Source organism: Candoia aspera, chromosome 1 (genome assembly GCF_035149785.1).
Source record: "Candoia aspera isolate rCanAsp1 chromosome 1, rCanAsp1.hap2, whole genome shotgun sequence".
NCBI lineage: Eukaryota > Metazoa > Chordata > Lepidosauria > Squamata > Boidae > Candoia > Candoia aspera.
The window spans coordinates 234,021,812-234,042,086 of NC_086153.1; the positions used below are offsets into that span (position 1 = coordinate 234,021,812).

The following is a 20,275-nucleotide window of genomic DNA, read 5'->3' on the forward strand; positions in this document are numbered from 1 at the left end:
CCTTATTTTTAGCACAGCTCTAGAGTACCCTAGAGCTTGCTATTTCCTGTAGAAGAGGCAAAATAGCTTCAGTGCTGTTCTTTCTCTATTGGCATTTTTCACAATATGAGTGACAACTCTACATCATCTCATTCTCTTTCCTTTACCCTTTATCCCACAATTCATAAATAGTCTTTTAGCTAAATAAGGATATAGAAAGGACTGGAGAAATGACCTCAGTTTCACATGCCTGGAGAAATCCTGGTTGACTGAATGAGGCATGCATTCTCGAACAAACGGGTGGTAGCGGTGATGATGGTGATAACAGTGATGATGAAGTGTATCAGGAAAAACTCACTGAGCTGTTTTTTTCTTCTCCTTCCTGGGATTTTCAGTGGCTACAGGGTGAATATGCTGATTCCTCCTTCATTCACAAAGTCTACATCCATGGATACAGGCTTTCCCAATAAAGCTTCTTGTGACAGAAGAATGTGCTTCTACTGGATTACATGCTCTACATGCTATGTAAGCATAACTTGATCTCAGTTTTCTCTTTCTTCTGTTTGAAGCTACAGTTCTGCATGGTTTTCTATTCCATAACTTCAGATACAGCTGTTCATAATCTTGTTGGTGCAGATTTATGCTGAAAAATTAGTTACATAACTTACCCTCTTAACCCATTTTTACTGTGTTCATAATTGTTGGACTCCTCATATACAAAACATGAATGATGTGTTCCTTCTAATGACATGCTCCTTTCATTTAGCTGTTACCCTGTCTTTGCAGGTAGGCTTGCTTACTGCCTCATTCAGCAACCATTCAAAGTTTTGACAGTGCTATCCCTCAGTCAAATTATCACCATTACAGTCAGTACACATTGTCCTGTGCCTGACCTGTTGTTTTTCTTTTTTCCCCCCTTGCAGAGCAGAGAGATTGGAAAAGAAGGGATTACAAGAGAGTAAGCAGGCACATAATGGGGAATACACATCAAAAGCAATGCAGTGGTGCTGACAGCCACTAGAGTCCCACGCCAGCAGCCCAGTGTATTCCCCATTGTGTGCCTGCTTACTCTCTTGTAATCCTTTTCTCTCCAATCTCTCCACTCTGGGGGGGGTGGAGAAAAAAAAAGCAAGCAATTTCTGTAGGCAATCTCTCCTGTGTCTGACCTCTTTCTCCCCTACTTTCACAATGAATACAACATTAATGCTGTTCTTGTTAATTATTCCAGCAATGGGGTGAGCATTCCAAAGGGCAGGGGAGTGATGAGGAAGCAAACAAAAGCCGAAGGTGTGAAACTAATTACTCTTGTTAGTTTTGAGCTGGAAAGCACAGTCCCAGTCATGTGATTTCCCACTTAGTGACTGCTTCGTTTAGCAATAGTGTCGCTGGTCCCAATTGTGATCACTAAACAAGAACTACCTGTATAAGCAAATCAAATACTTCTTCATGACTAATGAAGTAATTATGCTTATTCTTGATTTACACAGTAGATGTAGTAGTTTGAGCATAAATAGATTCAGAAGTTAGTTACATAGAGAACACTATTTCTGTAATAGGAAAAGGATATCCTATATTAGGTTTGCTCTCAAAAATGAAGTATTCTTGGCTCTTAATCACCATGTGTTGTCACTGCTGGAAATGGTGCGTGATGCCAAAATGCAAGATAATTGAAAGATTACAACTACTTATTTCTAGTAATTGCAAATAAAAACTAATACCTTATATGCTTATAAAGCAAGGAGCACTAAAAGTCAACATCCTGATTTTTAGCATAATAGGAAGGAAGAAAAAGTTAATAATGCGTGCTGTCTTCCTTGGTGAGAATTGGAGCAATGAAGTTTAAAGAGAGAATAAGAGAAGATCTGGGAGATTTGCCAGCTGAGACTGTTTTGGAAGTTGGGGCATAGTGAGGCTGTACTGGCCTCTTGCTCTTGTGTGAGATATGAAGGTGGGGGGTTGAGCCCAGCCTGCTAGATCTGTTTTGTGTGAGGTCCCCTCTGTGACCTGGATGAGAGTGGGGTGGCGGTAGGAGGAGGAGAGGGGAAGAGATGTATACAGATGGGATGGAGGAACTGCCCCAGCCACAGGTGCTGAATGTGAGACAAAAGCACTAGATGGCTGGGTTGAGGGTACTCTCCCACAGGGAATGAAAGATGTTTGGTAAGACTATGATGGGCCATTAGAGTTGGGGGTGGAAGGGAATATCAGGGGATGGAATTGGGGGAGGGCAGCATTGAAGTGGTGATGATGAGCATGGGGAAATATGGCAGGAGGAGGAGTTCGGCCACTCTCAGGGAAGGTGGCCCTGGTGTTTAACACCAGTATGGTATTCCATTCCCCTGTGCTCGGCCCCAAAGCCTGGTCTCCAGGGTTGCTGCTGCTGCTGCTTAATGCCAGATCAGCCTCCAACAAAGCTCACCTGGATGATCTGATTGTGAACAAGAGGGCCAACTTGGTGCATGTTATTGAAACTTGGTTGGGTGTGGAGGGTCTCTCAGAAATGTGTCCTCTTGGATTTTAAGTGTGGCACCAGTTGCAGTTCCAGGACAGCTGTTATCCAGGAGTTTCTACTAGCCAGACATAGCCAAATGGGAGACCCTCTTTGTGAAATTGGGCTGTAGGGATCAGTTGGGCTTACTGCTTGCTTCCCTCCCTCCCTGCAGGGTAGCAAGGGTTCTGCCTGAGCTCCTTGACTCCATGGCTCAGTTGGCGGTGGACTTACCCAAACTAATGGTGCTGGGGGACTTCAATCTGCCTTCTTTGGGCCCAGAGTGAGATATGGATTGGAAGTTCATGGACACCATGGCAACCATGGACCTGATCCAGCTTAATGATGGCCCAACGTACAGTGGAGGTTGCATATTGGGTCTGGTTTTTGTCTCAGGGCAGTGGCAGAGTTAGCTGGGGTTGGGGGATGTTAACATTAGTCCCTTGCCATGGACAGATTACTCCCTCTTGGCCCTGGAGTTTATAGCCAACCCCCACTGCAGGGAGGTTGGCCCTATTCGATCAGCCTGCCCTAGGTGACTGATGGACCTAGTAGGGGCTCAGAGAAAGCTTTGGGTTTTTCCTTTTTTTTTAATAGTAAATTTTATTAGGTTTCAAAAGAAGAATAAAAGCTACCAAAAAAAACCCCCAAAAAGCTACAAAGCTACAAAGAAAGAAAGAAACTACAAAAGTGTGGAAACACCAAGAGAAAATTTTTTCAAATTTACAAAAAGATGTGGCTTCCGACTTTTAACAGCAAGGATATACAAAGATTTCCATAATCAATCTCTATATTAAACCAAAACAACCACATTGTTTCTACAAGTCATTCCACTTTAGCACATAATAAAAATCACTAAGTGCAGTTACTCCTTCCCCTTATATTACAATAAAGAAAAAGTGTTCATATAAATCTCTTAAACCTCTTTCTCCCCTCCAAAAGATTAAACATAGTTAATTATTCCCTTCCTACCACTATTCTATACAGCTCTGTCTACTATAATAAGAATCAGATTAAAAAGCAGATACGTTGTCTGCTATTATACTTAATAGTACAACAATTTTAATATTCCCAATCTTAATAAAACCAAAAAAACAGACAATTCAAAACAGTAATTCCATATCTTTAAAAGGGAGTAACATCAATCAAACCCTTAAAGCAAACCAGATGAACATTCTTCAATCCTTATCCCACTTCAAAATAAACCAAAGCAGTTATCTACAATGTGCACAGAGCTTTCCTCTTGAAAGAGTCAAACAGCCCAACTCTCCCCCTCAAAGATTCCAGGTTCTTTTCATGGCATTCCACCAGGAGATCGATTTTACTTATGGCTTGCAGATCACTCTCTCCCTTAGATTTCTCCAACTCCATTATCCAGTCTACATCCAGCATCTCAATAAAAATCCCAACTTCAGTCTTAAAAAAACTTTTCTATTGCTCTTAAATTCCTCAGTTTCATCCACCACATCCCCAACCTGATGGCATTTTAGATCTCATATTTTCCACAATGTCCTGGATATCTTGCATAAAAGTTTGATAGAAGTTGGAAGAAATCTGTTTAAAATCCTGGTGAAAGTCAGAAAGAATCTGTTTGAAATCCTCCATGTCTCATGCAGTAGATTATGGCGCCCCCTGGGAGCTTAACTAATGAAAGTCAAAGATATGGAAGCGTTCCAAAGTGTGTTTTCATAAAGTGAGAGTGAAATAGCAGACAGTTCTCAAGGGAAAGTGAGAACAGAAAACTGAAGGTTCAAATCAGCCTATTCAACATGTAGGAAAATGCTAATATCTTCAAATTTAATACAAGAATAATAACAGGAAGACAATTGTTTACTCTCAATCTTTGGAATTTCCTTTGGAAGGAAAATGAAATCCAAAACTTAAAAGAATTTTTTTTTTAAAAAAGTAATCTTAAAAATAATGTTAAGCACCAAGAGAACCAGCTTCTCCTCACTGTAGAAAGCCTCTCTTGGGGTACACACTGTATACTTAAAAAAAAAATACAAATGGGTGATTTAGAAATGGGGTGGCTGGTTTTAGTGTCCCTTTAAGGCTACAGCGCCACTTGGAAAGTGATGAAGTCCTTGCTCCCAGCTGGCTCTTACCAGTCGAACACGAAATGCTGTTTGCAATCTTCTGGCTGCAGACAGCCTTCCAGGGGACAGATGGGATGATTCCAGGTATTCTCCTTGATCTGGAGAACGTTTCTGGGCTTCAGGAAAACCTGCCTGAGCCCAAAAAAAGTTACCGTGTTGTCAGCTCCACCCGCTGAATCAGCAGGCACAGCCATTCAGTCTGCCATTCCCAGCTTTGGGTTTTTCCTGAGGCTCTGGTGCACAGTTCAGCTGAGGCCTTAGTCATGACTTCGAATGAGCACACGATGAGGGCTTTGGATCGATTTGTGCCTATGCAGACTCTCTGCGATCATGGATCCTGTAGAGCACCCTGGTTCACAGGGGAGTTCCAGGACATGAAGCAACACAAGAGATGCCTAGAGCGTCACTGGAGAAAGACAAAGGACAAAGCCAACTAGGCACAGGTAAGACCCTTATTAGGACTTACCTTGTGGCGGTAAGAGCAGCAAAGCATGCTCACCTCTCTGCTCTTATGCATCCACAGATAGCCAGCCAGCAGTCCTGTTTCAGGTGACTGGGGCCCTCCTGGATAAGGAGGGACTGGGTGAGCCCTTGCAGGGTTGCTGTGACTATTCTAGGCATCTGTCAGATAAAGTTGGTCGACTTTGTTTGGAGTTAGATTTTGGCTTGGCGGAAATTACTGAAGTACATCTTAACTCAGTTATCTGGAAGGAGGGAATATGAACTCCTTATGGACATTTTGGGTAATAAAATGATTTTGTGACTTATGGTTTTGATGATTAGAAAGAATAGGTTTTAGAAAGAAGGGAATTATAATGTAATGTTAGAGAGAGAGGTTTGATTAGAATTATATATTTAACTGCTGAGAGGAAGATCAGAAGCCATTTCTTTCTATTTCTTTTCATGTTTTCTGTTTTTATTTTCTCTTCCTTTTTTCTATCTCCTTTTTTCTTTGTCTCTTTTTTCCTTTCTTTTCTTTTTTTCCTTTCACATTTACTGTATCTTTTTCCTTGAATGTACTTCTTATTATATACTGTATGTAAAATCTTTTAATAAAAACTATTTTTTTAAAAAGGGAGGGAATATGACTGAATATAAATGGTTGAGATACTCCATGTACAACTAAAATAAAAAAGTGTATCATTTATTGTTACTGTAAAAAAGAAAAATTGATATTTTACTCAGAAGAGGGTTAGCTTAAGTTCTCAGACACTGTATATTCGGTGAATGAAAGGCTTTATGAAATCAAGAGGGATATATGCATTATGTTTGGGAAGCAGCAGCTTGACCTGAGTAGATAAAATGAAGCAAGTTAGTTAAAAAGTACCTTCCCAACAATAGCCTACATTTTTTTAGGTAAGCACACCTCATAGCTGAAATGGGACAATATTTTACCTACTAGTTCATTGACAAATTGTATTCTGTACAAGGGTAAATAAAATGCTATGTGAAATCATTGGATTTATGGATTAGATTCAGGCTCCATGAGGGTCCAAAATGCAATTAATTTAGTCTGGGACTTGTGGCTTGTTAAATAGATACAAGTAGTCCTCATTTAGTGACTGCCTCAGACAGCAACCAGTTGCAGTTACGACAGTGATGAAAAAGTAACTTTGCAATCAAATGCCTGCATTTACAACCTTAGCACAATCTCACTCTCAGTCATGTGTTCACCATTACAGTCAATTAGTACATGTTGTCCTATACCTGACCTTTTTTTCCCCCTCCTTGCAGAGCAAGGTAAACAAGCTATCTCTTCCTGAGCTGGTTTTCTCTGCAGCATGTCCTTAAAAAGTGTTAACTGCAAGGTATCAAGCTCTGTTCTGTGACCTTAATTAGTTGATTAGAACCCTTCTCCAACTGCAGCTGCTGCCTGTAACTGACAAGACCCTAATTAATTTCACACTAAAGGCTTTTTTGCCTCCTAAGCGGCTCACCCCAATGCACTAGGCAAACAGCCAGTGCATCCCTTTCAATATATATTCCCCATTGTGTGCCTACTTACTCTCTTGTAATCCCTTCCTCTCCAATGAATGTAAATACAAATTCTCTTCTTGCTAATTATGCCAGTTGAGCATTCCAGAGGGAGAGGGAGAGGGAGGGGGAGGGGAGGAAAAGTGCTATAAAATGTTTACCCAGGCTTCCTCGTGAGTTGAGTTCTGGAAACCTCCTCTGCCATTTGGGCTCACCCAGCTGTTTGGAGTCATATTCTTCTGATGCTGTAAAGCAAAGGAAAGTTGAAGTAAAATCATTAGCTCAGTCGCGGTCATATGATTTTTCACTTAGCAATCGCTTCCCTTAGTGTTGCCAGTCCCAATTGCGGTCACTAAATGAGGACTACCTGTATCATGCTGAGTGGTGAAGGCACTGATAATTTTTGAAATGAGTAACATAAGAATGGAGTGGTTTTATTAATTAAGGGTTTTCTGATAAATATTTATTTCCTTTATTTTCTTGTAGGTAACCTTTGTATAGAGAGCATGTTTGGCATAGTGGTTATGGCATCAGGCTAGAAACCTGGAGACTGTGAGTTCTAGTCCCGCCTTATGCACGAAGCCAGCTGGGTGACCTTGGGCCAGTCCTTCTTTCTGAACCCTAGGAAGCAGGCGATGGCAAACCACTTCTGAAAATCTTGCCAAGAAAACTGCAGGGCTAGTTCAGGCAGTCGCCAGGAGTCAACACTGACTCAAAGGAACCAATCCCGCCCCCCTGCCCACACTTTGTATTAGAGTTCAGATCTGTTTGGTACAGTTTGGAAACTATCAAGGCTTTGTATTAGATATGGATAAACTGTCTCCCCGGTCCACATTGCCAAAGCAGACTTAAGAAGGTTAGACAAGTAGATTTCTTATAGAGAATCAGGAAGCAATGTATGCAAGAACTTCTCCATTTAACACACCCAGGAATCCTGCCCTTTATATATGTTAGTCCCACAGTTTGAAACCTGGGTTTCTTCCTGCCTTTTTGAGTCAACATCCATATGGGTACTTAGTTCCAGTGTTGAAAGTTTCTACTATCCATCCCTTATTTACAAAATATCTTTTCCTGGAATATGAACCAGAAATACCCACTTCACCAGCTTCAACCCTTACAGAAACAAATCCCAGTAAAGATCTAAAACAGGAAAGTAATGAGTCTATTTTTATGAAGAATGTTCAGATTGAAAAAGAAGAGAGCAGCAATCAAACCGTGTACATTCTTCGCAATGCATCTTTAGCTGCACTGTATTCAATAATAGCATTTTGAGATTCTGATGCAACTTCACATTTAGAGCTCATTGTGGAAGATTACAGATCTAGTGAGAGTACTTAAAATGGAATTTGAATTTAGTATAAAACAATATCTCTTTTGATAATATTAGTATACGTCGCCAACGACCAGAAGAGTATACTGTGAAACTAGTCCTAGTTGTAATGCATAATAGAAATTAGATGATTTAGGTTTTTGTTCTTTGCTTAAGAGAACAATGCTTGTTTAATATTTGAAAAAACAATGGAGGCAAATGGGGATTAGGGCTAAGATGCATCGATGCAGTACTGTCGGTGCTGCTGGGTAGCTTCATGCTTAGGCTGCTGGAAAGTTAAAGTGCAGGAAAAAGCAATAGATCAGTTAAAAATTCCCAATAACTTTGTGCCTGGTTGAGACTTACTGTAGATCATTAACTGTTACCAGATTTTCAGCAATAGCTGCAAAAATTTATCAGTACTTGTGCAGTTAGTTTATATTCCTCCAGCAGCTGTACAAGTAGTGAATAAGGAATGACCAAATATCACAGTTGCCATTTGTTTAAGGACATTGAAAATAGGCCCACTAGACACTGAAACTGAATAGACATCTTTGCTAGTTGTGTTTAGACTGTGTATAGAACAGTGTGCTATATCAGTTCAAGTACTTCACTAATGGATATAAAGACATATCTTGAGGATGGGCTTCTGACTGTGTGTCAGCACACTGTATGTACCTGCTATTTGGTGGGATGTGGGCAACAATATGTTGGCTTGCAAGGTAGTCTCTACATTATGTGTTAATGCAATAAATCATCCATAATAAAATAAACTCAAATTAAATAGTAAGAAAAAGGAAAACAAGATGCTAGAGGATTTATCTTTTCACTCACTCTGCATGTAGCAACTGATCCCTAGGGGAATCATGGCCTTTCAGAGGAATAGTGACACAAGCAAACCTCAAAGTAGAGATACAGATGTGGCCTTTGCTGCACAATCCTGCAGAGTGCTCTAGGCTGAAGATGTTAACCCCAGTGGCTACTTTCTGTAGGCTCTATTTTTCTGGTGATAAGTTTAACTTACCATGAAATATCCTTCTTGTCTGAACAGAAGCATCACCTGAAGTAGCACATGTGTAATCCAAATTAAATCCCTTTATGTTTTACTATATGGATTTATTTTATTGGTTTACAAGAAACAAAAATATAGTCTATACAGCTGAAGTCAAGTCCTATGACTAAAGGGGACTTTCTATAGAGTCAGAAGTACAGTTCTGCTTGGCCCTGCCTTCTTACTTGAAGAGGAGTTGATCTCTTTGTTTCAGACTGATCATCGGGTAATCAGAAAAATGCTTCATGGTAAGATCAGCTACTGATCCTCCAAAGTTTTATGGACTAATGGAAATGACATGATCAAGCTGCAAACAATTTTAGGTTTATGCAGTTATATATTGTACAAAATAGAAGTTGTGGCACTTTTTGCACATCTCTTTATGTTAAAGACTGCATGAGTGTGCATGTGATTACTGTAGATATGAATCCACCATGTTATGACCTGAGGTCTAATATAATTTTGATATTTTATTAGGTCAAACCAATCAAATAACAGTGTGTGGTGGTGTGTGTGTTTCTGTCTTTCCTTGTGTCTATAAATTGTGATAATGATGTGAGTTATTTTTTTTAAAAAAGAAGAAAAACAAAACTTGAAATTTATATGAGAAACAAACCAAATTGTTAACAGTCCTCTTCCTTTCTTTTTTACAGAAATCCAAGCCCCAAAACAAAACAAAACCTAATTCAAACATTGACAACACATTTCAAACTTTCAAAATAAGTGGATATAACCAACAAAAATAGATGCATTTTTATAAGCAGCAATCAGTCAAGCCATGTTAACACCCAATGGATTCTACTCAAAATGTGCCAGTAGTAAGACAAGCCCAAATCATATCAGTTAAGTAACCAGCTTCTGCTGATCTCCAAAAGCAAGGAGATGCACCCAACATCTACTAAACATTCTCTGAGGAGTCAAATATGTAAAAAACACATTTTCTGTAATGTTAGCATCATTTTAAAATAAAAAGAAACCAGTTTTACATTTTTGGTGTAAGCTTCTACTGATTTACATGAATAGACCACTGAATCAGGTTATTCCGGAAGTAACATAAACAGTATTAATTTAATCTAAATCCTTTAACTTCTCATAAAAATGGGTTATGAGTTCAAGGGTTGCAAATGATTCTTTGAAGACTTTCAACAAACAGAATTTTAGAAGCAATGTGTCTAGAATGTATGTATGTATGTATGTATGTATGTAAGAAATTTATAGTGACAATGTTGATATTGTCATACCTGGAAGCAATTTATGTTCCTGCTGTTTGTGCTTCTATTATAGAAAGTTAATATTGTGCCTGGTGACCCTTTTCAGACCCACTAGCCATGCCAGGCATTGTAGTGTTCCGTCGTCGCTGGTCTGTGGGAAGTGATGATCTTGTTTTGCCAGCCATTTTTCTCTTTCTCCTTCATACAACTTGGTAAGTGAAAATATACGTGAGAAGTCTTCAATGTTTTAGGTAATGAGCCATTGATATTTGTTTTGCAATTTTCATTTCCAGGTATTAATATTACTTTATAATTTAAAATATCCTGTTAGAGTTCATATATACAAAGCAATGTGAAAGTAGATCTATTCATGTAGATGAATCCAGGTTCAAATCTTCCTTTTTAAATTTTTTGTTCCACTAACGTGGCTCTGTAATGCCTTTAGGGAAGTTGTTGGAGTATACAGTTTATCCTTAAATCAGCTAAAAAGGATTGAAAAGCAACATAATAAACATTAAAGAGAGAGGGAGCCACAATAATGATACCCATAGTTGTAGTAGTTGATAATTAATATGATATAAATCCATTGAAATCATACTGTCAGTGTCAAAAAAAAAAAAAGAATTGGTTTGAGTAGCTTCTGTGTAGGTACTGCCACTGAGAAAGCCCACCAATATGCAGTTCTTCCGTATTAACCCATTAATATTTTTGTAATTAAAGTGAGTCATACTGATTCCTAAGGGAAAAAAATCCAATATCTACAATGAGGTGTTATCTTTATTAGAAACAAATATATATAAAACCATAAACACATTTTTGAAATCTCCAGATCTTTTTATTATACAAAATGTTACAAGGAGGCAGTAAAAGTGAGAAAGTATTGAAGATGAAGAAAAATGGTTGAGTTGATATTAAAATCACAAAATTAGACAGACTGACTGACTGACTGACTCCCTCCCTTCTCACTCAGAGAAGAGTGACAAGAGTTAACAAAGAGTGGGAAAAGTGGGGCAGACTTAAATGGATTGGGCTCTATTAGGTATCATTATCTTCAGGTTACATCAACTAACTAGATGGCTGAACTGTGGACCAGTTGAAATTATCTTGAAAAACAGTCTCCTGTTTTTAATATTTAGTGTGGTTGCATAAATACATAAACTTGCTTTAATAAAAGGCAGTCATAAATCCCTTCCTGGATTCCAGGAGCAGAAATTTACTAACTTCTTTTAGTTGTGTATGGCTGAGCGATAAAAAAACTGGAATTGATTATGACAATTATATTTGGTTAGACTATCATAAATGCCTTGCCTTGCTTGCTAGCTGTAGTATTAATTTTTGTCATATTCCTAATAATCAATTTGGTTATAACCCAGGTGATTCAACTGAAAATTGCTGTGTTCATTAATATTCGCTTTATTCAGTCATCATCCCTTTTTTGTAGTAATTCTCTCATAGGCCAGTGGGCTTTGTAGTAATGAAACAGTATATTTGTATGTGTATATATACAATATGCCTTCAAGTCAGACTCAACTCCTGGCAACAGATGCATTTTTGGCAACTTTTTTGGAAGTGGTTTGCCATTGCTTTCTCCCTAGGGCTGAGAGAGAATGACTTGCCCAACATCACCCAGCTGGTTTTGTGGGAAAGGCAGGACTAGAACTCACAGTATCCTGGTTTCTAGCCTGGTCCTTTAACCACTACACCAAACTAACTTTCTGTTGCTGTTTTAGCCTATTTCAAAACCAGTATATTGTGAGAATTCCTTACAACAAAGATTGGCAAGATGGGAATCTACTGACAGATCTTTCAGTGATTTGCAGTAAGTCAGTAATAATTACTGAAGCTTTTGCTCAAAACTACAAATATCAATATATTTCAGTGAAATTGAAATTAAATAAAACAGTGTTTTCAGGATGCAAGAGTTTTTTATGTGAAAGGATGGTGGCCTCTGCTCAATTCTGACACCTAAAATTAATATCTGACCTCAGAATGCTTTTGCTGTGATACTGAGTTTCCTGTTGTTAGATTTCAAAGCTCTAGTACAAATTAGTACTTGCTAGGCCAATGTCTGTTCCCCCAACTCTGCTGTTCATGGATAATTCATTCATTCATTGTTGCTGGTGATTGTATTTGTGTGTCATCTTCATATTGTTGGGCATGTTTGTTTGTTTGTTTGTTCGGTTATTTTTCAAATTTCTATTACTGCCCATCTCTCCCAAAAGGAGAGATGGGCAGTAATATTCATGTTCCTCATGAGCAAACAAATTTATGAAATTTGGGAGGCTATGATATTTAAGATGCATTGGCTTTTATTGCATAGGCATGCTCTTGTATTTTGTATATATGTTATGTTGGCAAGCATGGTAAATACCATGCTAGGATAGAAACATTATAATTTGCATGTGGGATTCAAAAACTGTGTGCCTGATACATTTTCTCCTGCCCTCTGCTGACTACTGAAGTATGTGCAGGTTTTTACTGTTCCCATTTCCAGACCTCCTGACATAATGTTGAAGCAGATAGATCTGTCAAGGGGATTGAAGCAGCCTTCCTTTTTTTCCCCTCTGTATTGCAGAAGAACACAGAGTGTGTTCTGGGACCCCATCCAGAAATCAGCATGTGGGCGGAAAACAACTTCATTAGCTAACCACCAGCATTTTACTATTAGAGCAGTACCAGAAATGTATAGCATCCATAAACAAATGATATTAATGAAACACAGCTTTGCTGTTAACTCAACTGATATTTTCTGTTATCTGAGAACCCCACATCCACCTGTACATAAAATCACTGTGATATTCCATTCAGGGCTAACCCAGGAAACCTTGTCATACTTACTGCATGAGTCATATCAAAATAACTTCTCTGTGAATAAAATATTACACATGCTGCAATATCTTAGAGATAGTAAGTTTGTTATGGGATAAGCTTTTATTGTCAGCAGTTAATTTCATAAAGCTGCAAGCAGTTTTGATTATTTATATAGTACTATTTCCAGAAATTAAAAAAGAGGTACTTCTTTTCTCAGCCTACGTAAAAACAAAACAAACCATAACAATTTAAAAAAACTAATAAACATTAGGCTTCTGGTTCCTTATACGGCTGAAAGTACTTAGCCATGTATATACTGTCTCAAGGTTTGTGAAGAGAATGTGGCTTATGTACGGCAGGTTCATCATCCTTTCTGTGGTGCTCTTCGGACTGGCCTACAATCCCAATGAGACTTGCTCTCTCAATCTGGTGGACCATGGCAGAGGCTACCTGGGCATTTTGCTCAGCTGCATGATCGCCGAGGTTGCAATCATCTGGCTCAGCATGCGTGGCAGCATCTTGTACACAGAACCCCGGGATTCCATGCAATACGTGCTGTACGTCAGACTGGGTAAGAGGCAGTGGCCAAGGGATTTTATTAATGCTTGATCTTGATGCAGCTGTCTGTCATGCTCTCAGAAGACTCTCCATTCATCACATTAACAAACACAGACCTATCCAAGGACATTTTCAGTAGTGGTTAAATATAATTTGCAAGTGTAGTCACTGTTTTACTACTTTTGCAGATGTGGGAAAAGAAACTCTTATTTTCCCAAATGCCTCTATAAAATCTGCATCAATTTTTCTTGTGTGAATGACCATTTGTGATTTTTTTACTGTTAATTTTTTTAAATCTGTGCCATGTTCTCAGCTTCATTAATAAAATACATATACTTTGTTTAATGCCTGGACAGCAGTGCATGTATTTTGTTTCTTATATTCAGAAAAGGTACAGATGTTAGTATGACACGTAAATAAGTAAATATAGTTTAGTAAATATAGTTTACCATTCTGTGAAGATAAACACATACCATAATTATCTTTCTCAGGCTTACCATTATTTCCTTTGTTCACTTGCCATGATCTTTCATGTTTAAAAAATCTGATGCCCACTTAGCCCACCCAAAAGTTTCTGTATTCCTCTCCTCACACCCCATGTGTTCCTAACAATTATGGCTGATCGTGGATTGATTGATTGAGCCATCCATCCATCCTCTCTCCATGGGAAAATATGCTGTAGAGATACTTAAAGGCCTCATTTCCATTCATATTTGAAAGGATCTGGTTTGCAGAGGGCACAAACATCATACAATATCCATTTCTTACTCCTCCCTCCCCATGAAATCTGCATTTTCTCTTCCTCAGTACTTTTTGTACTGGTTTTCCACGTATAGCACAGAAATATATTAAGCTCTCCTGTACTCTGATTAGATGCATACGAGACTGATTTTTCTTAAAGCAAATGCTACCAAAGAATTTGGTGGGAAAAGCAGTTTATAAAGGAAGGGGATGACAAGTCAAAATATTGCTACTTATTGCTATTCAGTGAATGACTTCTTTCATGTGTATTTTTCATCAGAAAGAGATGATTATTCCTTTTCTGAACATTAAATACAGGATGTTATTGAGAAAAAAGTCTGCCCTTTTTTCTGCTTTGATATACATGAATCTCCCTAAAGAAGTCTGAGAACTGAGCAGATGAGGGAAACAGAAACAAAATTTTAACCCTTTAAAATCAGTGGCCAGTAAACAAGAATGAGAGGAAAATCTGAAATACTGAAATAAGATTTTGGATTATCCTTTAACTGATCATTCAGTTAATGCCTTAAATGTAAAGTATCCATCCATCTTACTATTTCAAGTACTGAACTATATTTTATATGCTTATGTATGGGGCATTTGTTTCCATTACCGTTCTAAAATGCGTTTTTAAATTATTTATTGCATTTATATCCTGCCCTTTCTCTGAAAAGTCAAGATGAAGTTTCCTCTCATTTTTTCCCCTCATCAACACTCTCATGAGATGTACTAGATTACAACTGGATGACTCAGTCACCAGTGAGTGGGAGCTCAAATCTGTGTCTCCCGTGTACAAGACCGACACCTTAATCACTACATAATCTTACATTACGCTAGCATTCCCAAATGAATGCCTCAAAAAAAGTCCAAGCAGATTTATCAAAATGGCACAGGATGGACACCTTGTTGATAGTTACGCGCTTTAAGATAGATACATAATTTGGGGGAAAGACAGTATTCTCTCAAGAAATCACTAGCAGCACTTTTATTACAATGGGGAAAAAAGCCTTTTTGAACTGGCTGGGCATGAATTATTTCTGCAGAACGTTATTTCTGCGACTTTCCACTCTTATGTTATATGGCCTGATCTAGCAACTGTAGCTTCATAACTATACAAAAATAGAAATATGGCAGGAGATCTGGAAATGAGAACTCCTTTGTGGAAGATACAGCTTCTGTGTTAGATTATGTCATTGCTAGAGGAAACTCTGCCATCCCTCAACAAAACAAAATGTTGATAGCAGGGTATTACTGAGAGGTGAATGCGCATAGAGTCTCGTTTTCCACCTTCCTGAAAGAATACGGGAGTGTGTGTGTGTGTGTTTGTATGTGTGTGCGCATGTAGATATATGTAGATATATGTGTACTATATAGGGATAGGAGATAAGAGATTTTTAGATGCTTTCCTTATTCATTTTTATAGCTAAGGTTCCTCAATATCATTCTTTAATATTTTTATCCTAGAGAAGTATGTTGCATGTGCAACTGGGCGAGAAATGTTTTAGAGTGACACATTAGAATGGATATTTTTCTCATTGCCTGAGAACTGCTGCTAAGAAATATGGTGAAATCAGTTGCTGTTATTATAATTATAATGTTGAATACTCTGTTCTTACTGTTGCAGCAATTTTGGTGATTGAATTTGTCTATGCTATTGTGGGCATTGTTTGGTTAACCCAGTACTACAGTTCCTGCAATGATGTTACTGCCAAGAGTGTCACTTTGGGTATGTATTTAAACGTTTCAGCCTGAAATCACTTATTCCCACTATAGTGCTTTGAGATTTAACCTGTTCACAGGCATGAACAAACACAGTTTTTGAGGTCATGCTGTTTCACTGTTGAAATTTAGTTTTAAGTTTGCTAAAAACTTTCATATACATTTATTCATAGGCATAAACAATAATAATATGATGACTAGAAAGGAAATCATTCTTGATGCCTAGCTGGGTTGTGCTAAAATCTGCTCTATATACATTTATGTCACGATCCTGGGTACGAGCAGAGATGTAGACTGAACAAAGTGGTAATGCATATGTAACTATTTCGAGTCACTGTTATTATCCATAGTATTTTTGCTCATTAATGCTTGCTTGATATCCCTCATTAAATACATTTTATGGTGCAACAAAATCTCTAAGAAGGTCAGAGGTGGTACACAAAAACTGTCTTCACTTTGTCAAAGAAGGTCAAACAGAGGGTGTTACTCAATTGAAAAAAGAAGACATAAACACTAAGCAAAGAGTGCAACTTTTGTATGTGCCGTTTACAGCCTGGGCCTTTGCATCTTTCCATTCTGTGTCACTAGGAATGGTCGTCTGCAACTGGGTAGTCATTTTGAGCGTCTGCATCACTGTCCTATGCGTCTTTGACCCAACAGGACGGACCTTTGTTAAATTGCGAGCCACAAAGAGGAGACAGCGTAATCTGAGGACATATAACCTGAGGTAAGAAAATTGTAAAATAGATTTTTGTATTCATTGTGTATCATGCATTTGTTTCTAACTCACTTTAATTACTGGGTTGTAATCTGGTCAGCCTGTATGTAGAGGTTGGTCCAGGGTCTTTATAAAATAGATTTCCAATTTAGATAAAGGCAACGTCTTGTTTTCAGTGTGTTGTTGTTTATTCGTTCAGTTGCTTCCGACTCTTCGTGACTTCATGGACCAGCCCACGCCAGAGCTTCCTGTCGGTCGTCAACACCCCCAGGTCCCCCAGGGACGAGTCCGTCACCTCTAGAATATCATCTATCCATCTTGCCCTTGGTCAGCCCCTCTTCCTTTTGCCTTCCACTCTCCCTAGCATCAGGATCTTCTCCAGGCTGTCCTGTCTTCTCATTATGTGGCCAAAGTATTTCAGTTTTGCCTTTAATATCATTCCCCCAAGTGAGCAGTCCAGCTTTATTTCCTGGAGTATGGACTGGTTTGATCTTCTTGCGGTCCAAGGCACTCTCAGAATTTTCCTCCAACACCACAGTTCCAAAGCATCTATCTTCCTTCTCTCAGCCTTCCTTATGGTCCAGCTCTTGCAGCCATATGTTACTACGGGGAACACCATCGCTTTAACTATGTGGACCTTTGTTGTCAGTGTGATGTCTCTGCTCTTAACTATTTTATCGAGATTTATCATTGCTCTTCTCCCAAGAATTAAGCGTCTTCTGATTTCCTGACTGCAGTCAGCACCTGCAGTAATCTTCGCACCTAGAAATACAAAGTCTTTCACTGCTTCTACGTTTTCTCCCTCTATTTGCCAGTTATCAATCAAGCTGGTTGCCATAATCTTGTTTTTTTTTGAGGTTTAGGTGCAAGCCAGCTTTTGCACTTTCTTCTTTCACCTTCATCATAAGGCTCCTCAGTTCCTCTTCGCTTTCAGCCGTCAAAGTGGTATCATCTGCATATCTGAGATTGTTAATGTTTCTTCCAGCGATTTTAACTCCAGCCTTGGATTCCTCAAGCCCAGAATGTCGCATGATGTGTTCTGCGTACAAGTTGAATAGGTAGGGTGAGAGTATACAGCCCTGCCGTACTCCTTTCCCAATCTTAAACCAGTCCGTTGTTCCGTGGTCTGTTCTTACTGTTGCTACTTGGTTGTTATACAGATTCTTCAGGAGGCATACAAGATGACTCGGTATCCCCATACTGCTAAGAACTTGCCACAATTTGTTATGGTCCACACAGTCAAAGAATAGTCAATAAAACAGAAATAGATGTTTTTCTGAAACTCCCTGGCTTTTTCCATTATCCATCGGATATTGGCAATTTGGTCCCTAGTTCCTCTGCCTTTTCTAAACCCAGCTTGTACATCTGGCAATTCTCGCTCCATGAATTGCTGAAGTCTACCTTGCAGGATCTTGAGCATTACCTTACTGGCATGTGAAATGAGTGCCACTGTTCGATAGTTTGAACATCCTTTAGTGTTTCCCTTTTTTGGCATGGGGATATAAGTTGATTTTTTCCAATCTGATGGCCATTCTTGTGTTTTCCAAATTTGTTGGCATATAGCATGCATTACCTTGACAGCATCATCTTGCAAGATTTTGGACAGTTCAGCTGGAATGCCTTCGTCTCCTGCTGCCTTGTTATTAGCAATGCTTCTTAAGGCCCATTCAACCTCACTCTTCAGGATGTCTGGCTCTAGCTCACTGACCACACCATCAAAGCTATCCCCGATATTGTTATCCTTCCTATACAGGTCTTCTGTATATTCTTGCCACCTTTTCTTGATCTCTTCTTCTTCTGTTAGGTCCTTGCCATCTTTGTTTTTGATCATACCCATTTTGGCCTGGAATTTGCCTCCAATGTTTCTAATTTTCTGGAAGAGGTCTCTAGTCCTTCCTATTCTATTGTCTTCTTCCACTTCCGCGCATTGCTTGTTTAAAAATAATTCCTTATCTCTTCTGGCTAACCTCTGGAATTTTGCATTTAATTGGGTATATCTCCCCCTATCACTGTTGCCTTTTGCTTTCCTTCTTTCTTGGGCTACTTCTAGTGTCTCAGCAGACAGCCATTTTGCCTTCTTGGTTTTCTCTTTCTTTGGGATGTATTTTGTTGTCGCCTCCTGAACAATGTTGCGAACTTCTGTCCATAGTTCTTCCGGGACCCTATCTACTAAGTCCAGTCCCTTAAATCGATTCTTCACCTCCACTGCATATTCCTTAGGAATATTAGTGAGCTCATATCTAGCTGACCTGTGGGTCTTCCCTAATCTTTTTAGTCTGATCCTAAATTGTTCAAGAAGAAGTTCGTGATCTGAACTACAGTCAGCTCCAGGTCTTGTTTTTAACAACTGTATAGATGTCCTCCACCTTTGGCTGCAAAGGTTGTAGTCAATCTGATTTCGGTGTTGTCCATCTGGTGAAGTCCACGTATAAAGCCGTCTCTTAGGTTGTTGGAAGAGAGTGTTTGTTATGCAGAGTGCGTTGTCTTGGCAAAATTCTATCAGCCTATGTCCTGCTTCGTTTTGTTCTCCCAGGCCATGCTTACCTGTAATTCCAGGTGTCATTTGACTGCCCACCTTAGCATTCCAGTCTCCTGTGATGAAAATAACATCTCTTTTAGGCATGTTGTCCAGTAGGTGCTGCAGATCCTCATAGAACTGCTCTACTTCAGCTTCTTCAGCATCTGTGGTTGGGGCGTATATTTGGATCACTGTGATGCTAGATGGCTTGCCCTGAATTCAAATTGAGATCATTCTGTCGTTTTTTGGATTGTATCCAAGCACTGCTTTCGCCACTTTACTATTAATTATGAAGGCTACTCCATTTCTTCTGTGGTCCTCTTGTCCACAGTAGTAGATCTGGTGGTCATTTGATGTGAAGTGGCCCATTCCGGTCCATTTCAGTTCACTGACGCCCAAAATGTCTATCTTTAATCTTGACATCTCACCAATAACCACATCCAATTTGCCCTGGCTCATAGGTCTTACATTCCAGGTTCCAGTGGTGTGTTGATCCTTAGAACATTGGATTCGCCGTTCACCACCAGCACCGTCGGCCTCTAGCTGTCCTTTCGGCTTTGAGCTAGCTGCGTCATCACGTCTGGGGCTAGTTGAACTCATCCTCTGTTCCTCCCCAGTAGCATTTTGACCATCTTCCGACCTGGGGGTCTCATCTTCCGATGGTATACCGACATATCTCTGGTTGTACTGATCCATTGAGTTTTCACGGCAAGAATACTGGGGTGGGTTGCCATTACCTTCCCCAGGGATCGCATTTAGTCTGACCTCTCTGTCATGACCTTCCCGTCTTGGGTGGCCCTTCACGGTTTAGCTCATGGCATCATTGAGGTGCTCCAGCACCGCAACAAGGTAACAATCCTTTGCTGAAGGTTTTCAGTGTAGATGAGCACAAATGAATGTATATAATATGGCAGCAAATAATGCACAGTTTACATGTTGAGGAAGCTTTTTTTTGAATTGTGAATAATACAGGCCTTGTAATTTCCAGGTGTATATATATTTTTTTTTAAAAAAATATTTTACAACATTTATATTCTGCTTTCCTCTACAGCTGAAGGTCATATTGATTTTCCTTCTCACAATAATACTGTCATGTACGTTA

The 20,275-nt window shown here is 39.1% G+C and overlaps 1 protein-coding gene across 1 annotated transcript in view; it reads left to right on the forward strand.

The window, feature by feature from the left end:
- Positions 1–383: 383 nt before the first annotated feature.
- The window catches only part of DAGLA (diacylglycerol lipase alpha), a 48,384-nt gene continuing 28,492 nt past the window's right edge, over positions 384–20,275 (forward strand). Inside the window, exons 1-5 of the mRNA XM_063289195.1 lie at positions 384–504; positions 10,182–10,320; positions 13,279–13,490; positions 15,843–15,944; positions 16,526–16,664. Coding sequence (XP_063145265.1) covers positions 10,226–10,320; positions 13,279–13,490; positions 15,843–15,944; positions 16,526–16,664 — 548 coding nt within the window. The 5' untranslated portion in view covers positions 384–504; positions 10,182–10,225. The remainder of the gene's footprint in view (positions 505–10,181; positions 10,321–13,278; positions 13,491–15,842; positions 15,945–16,525; positions 16,665–20,275) is intronic.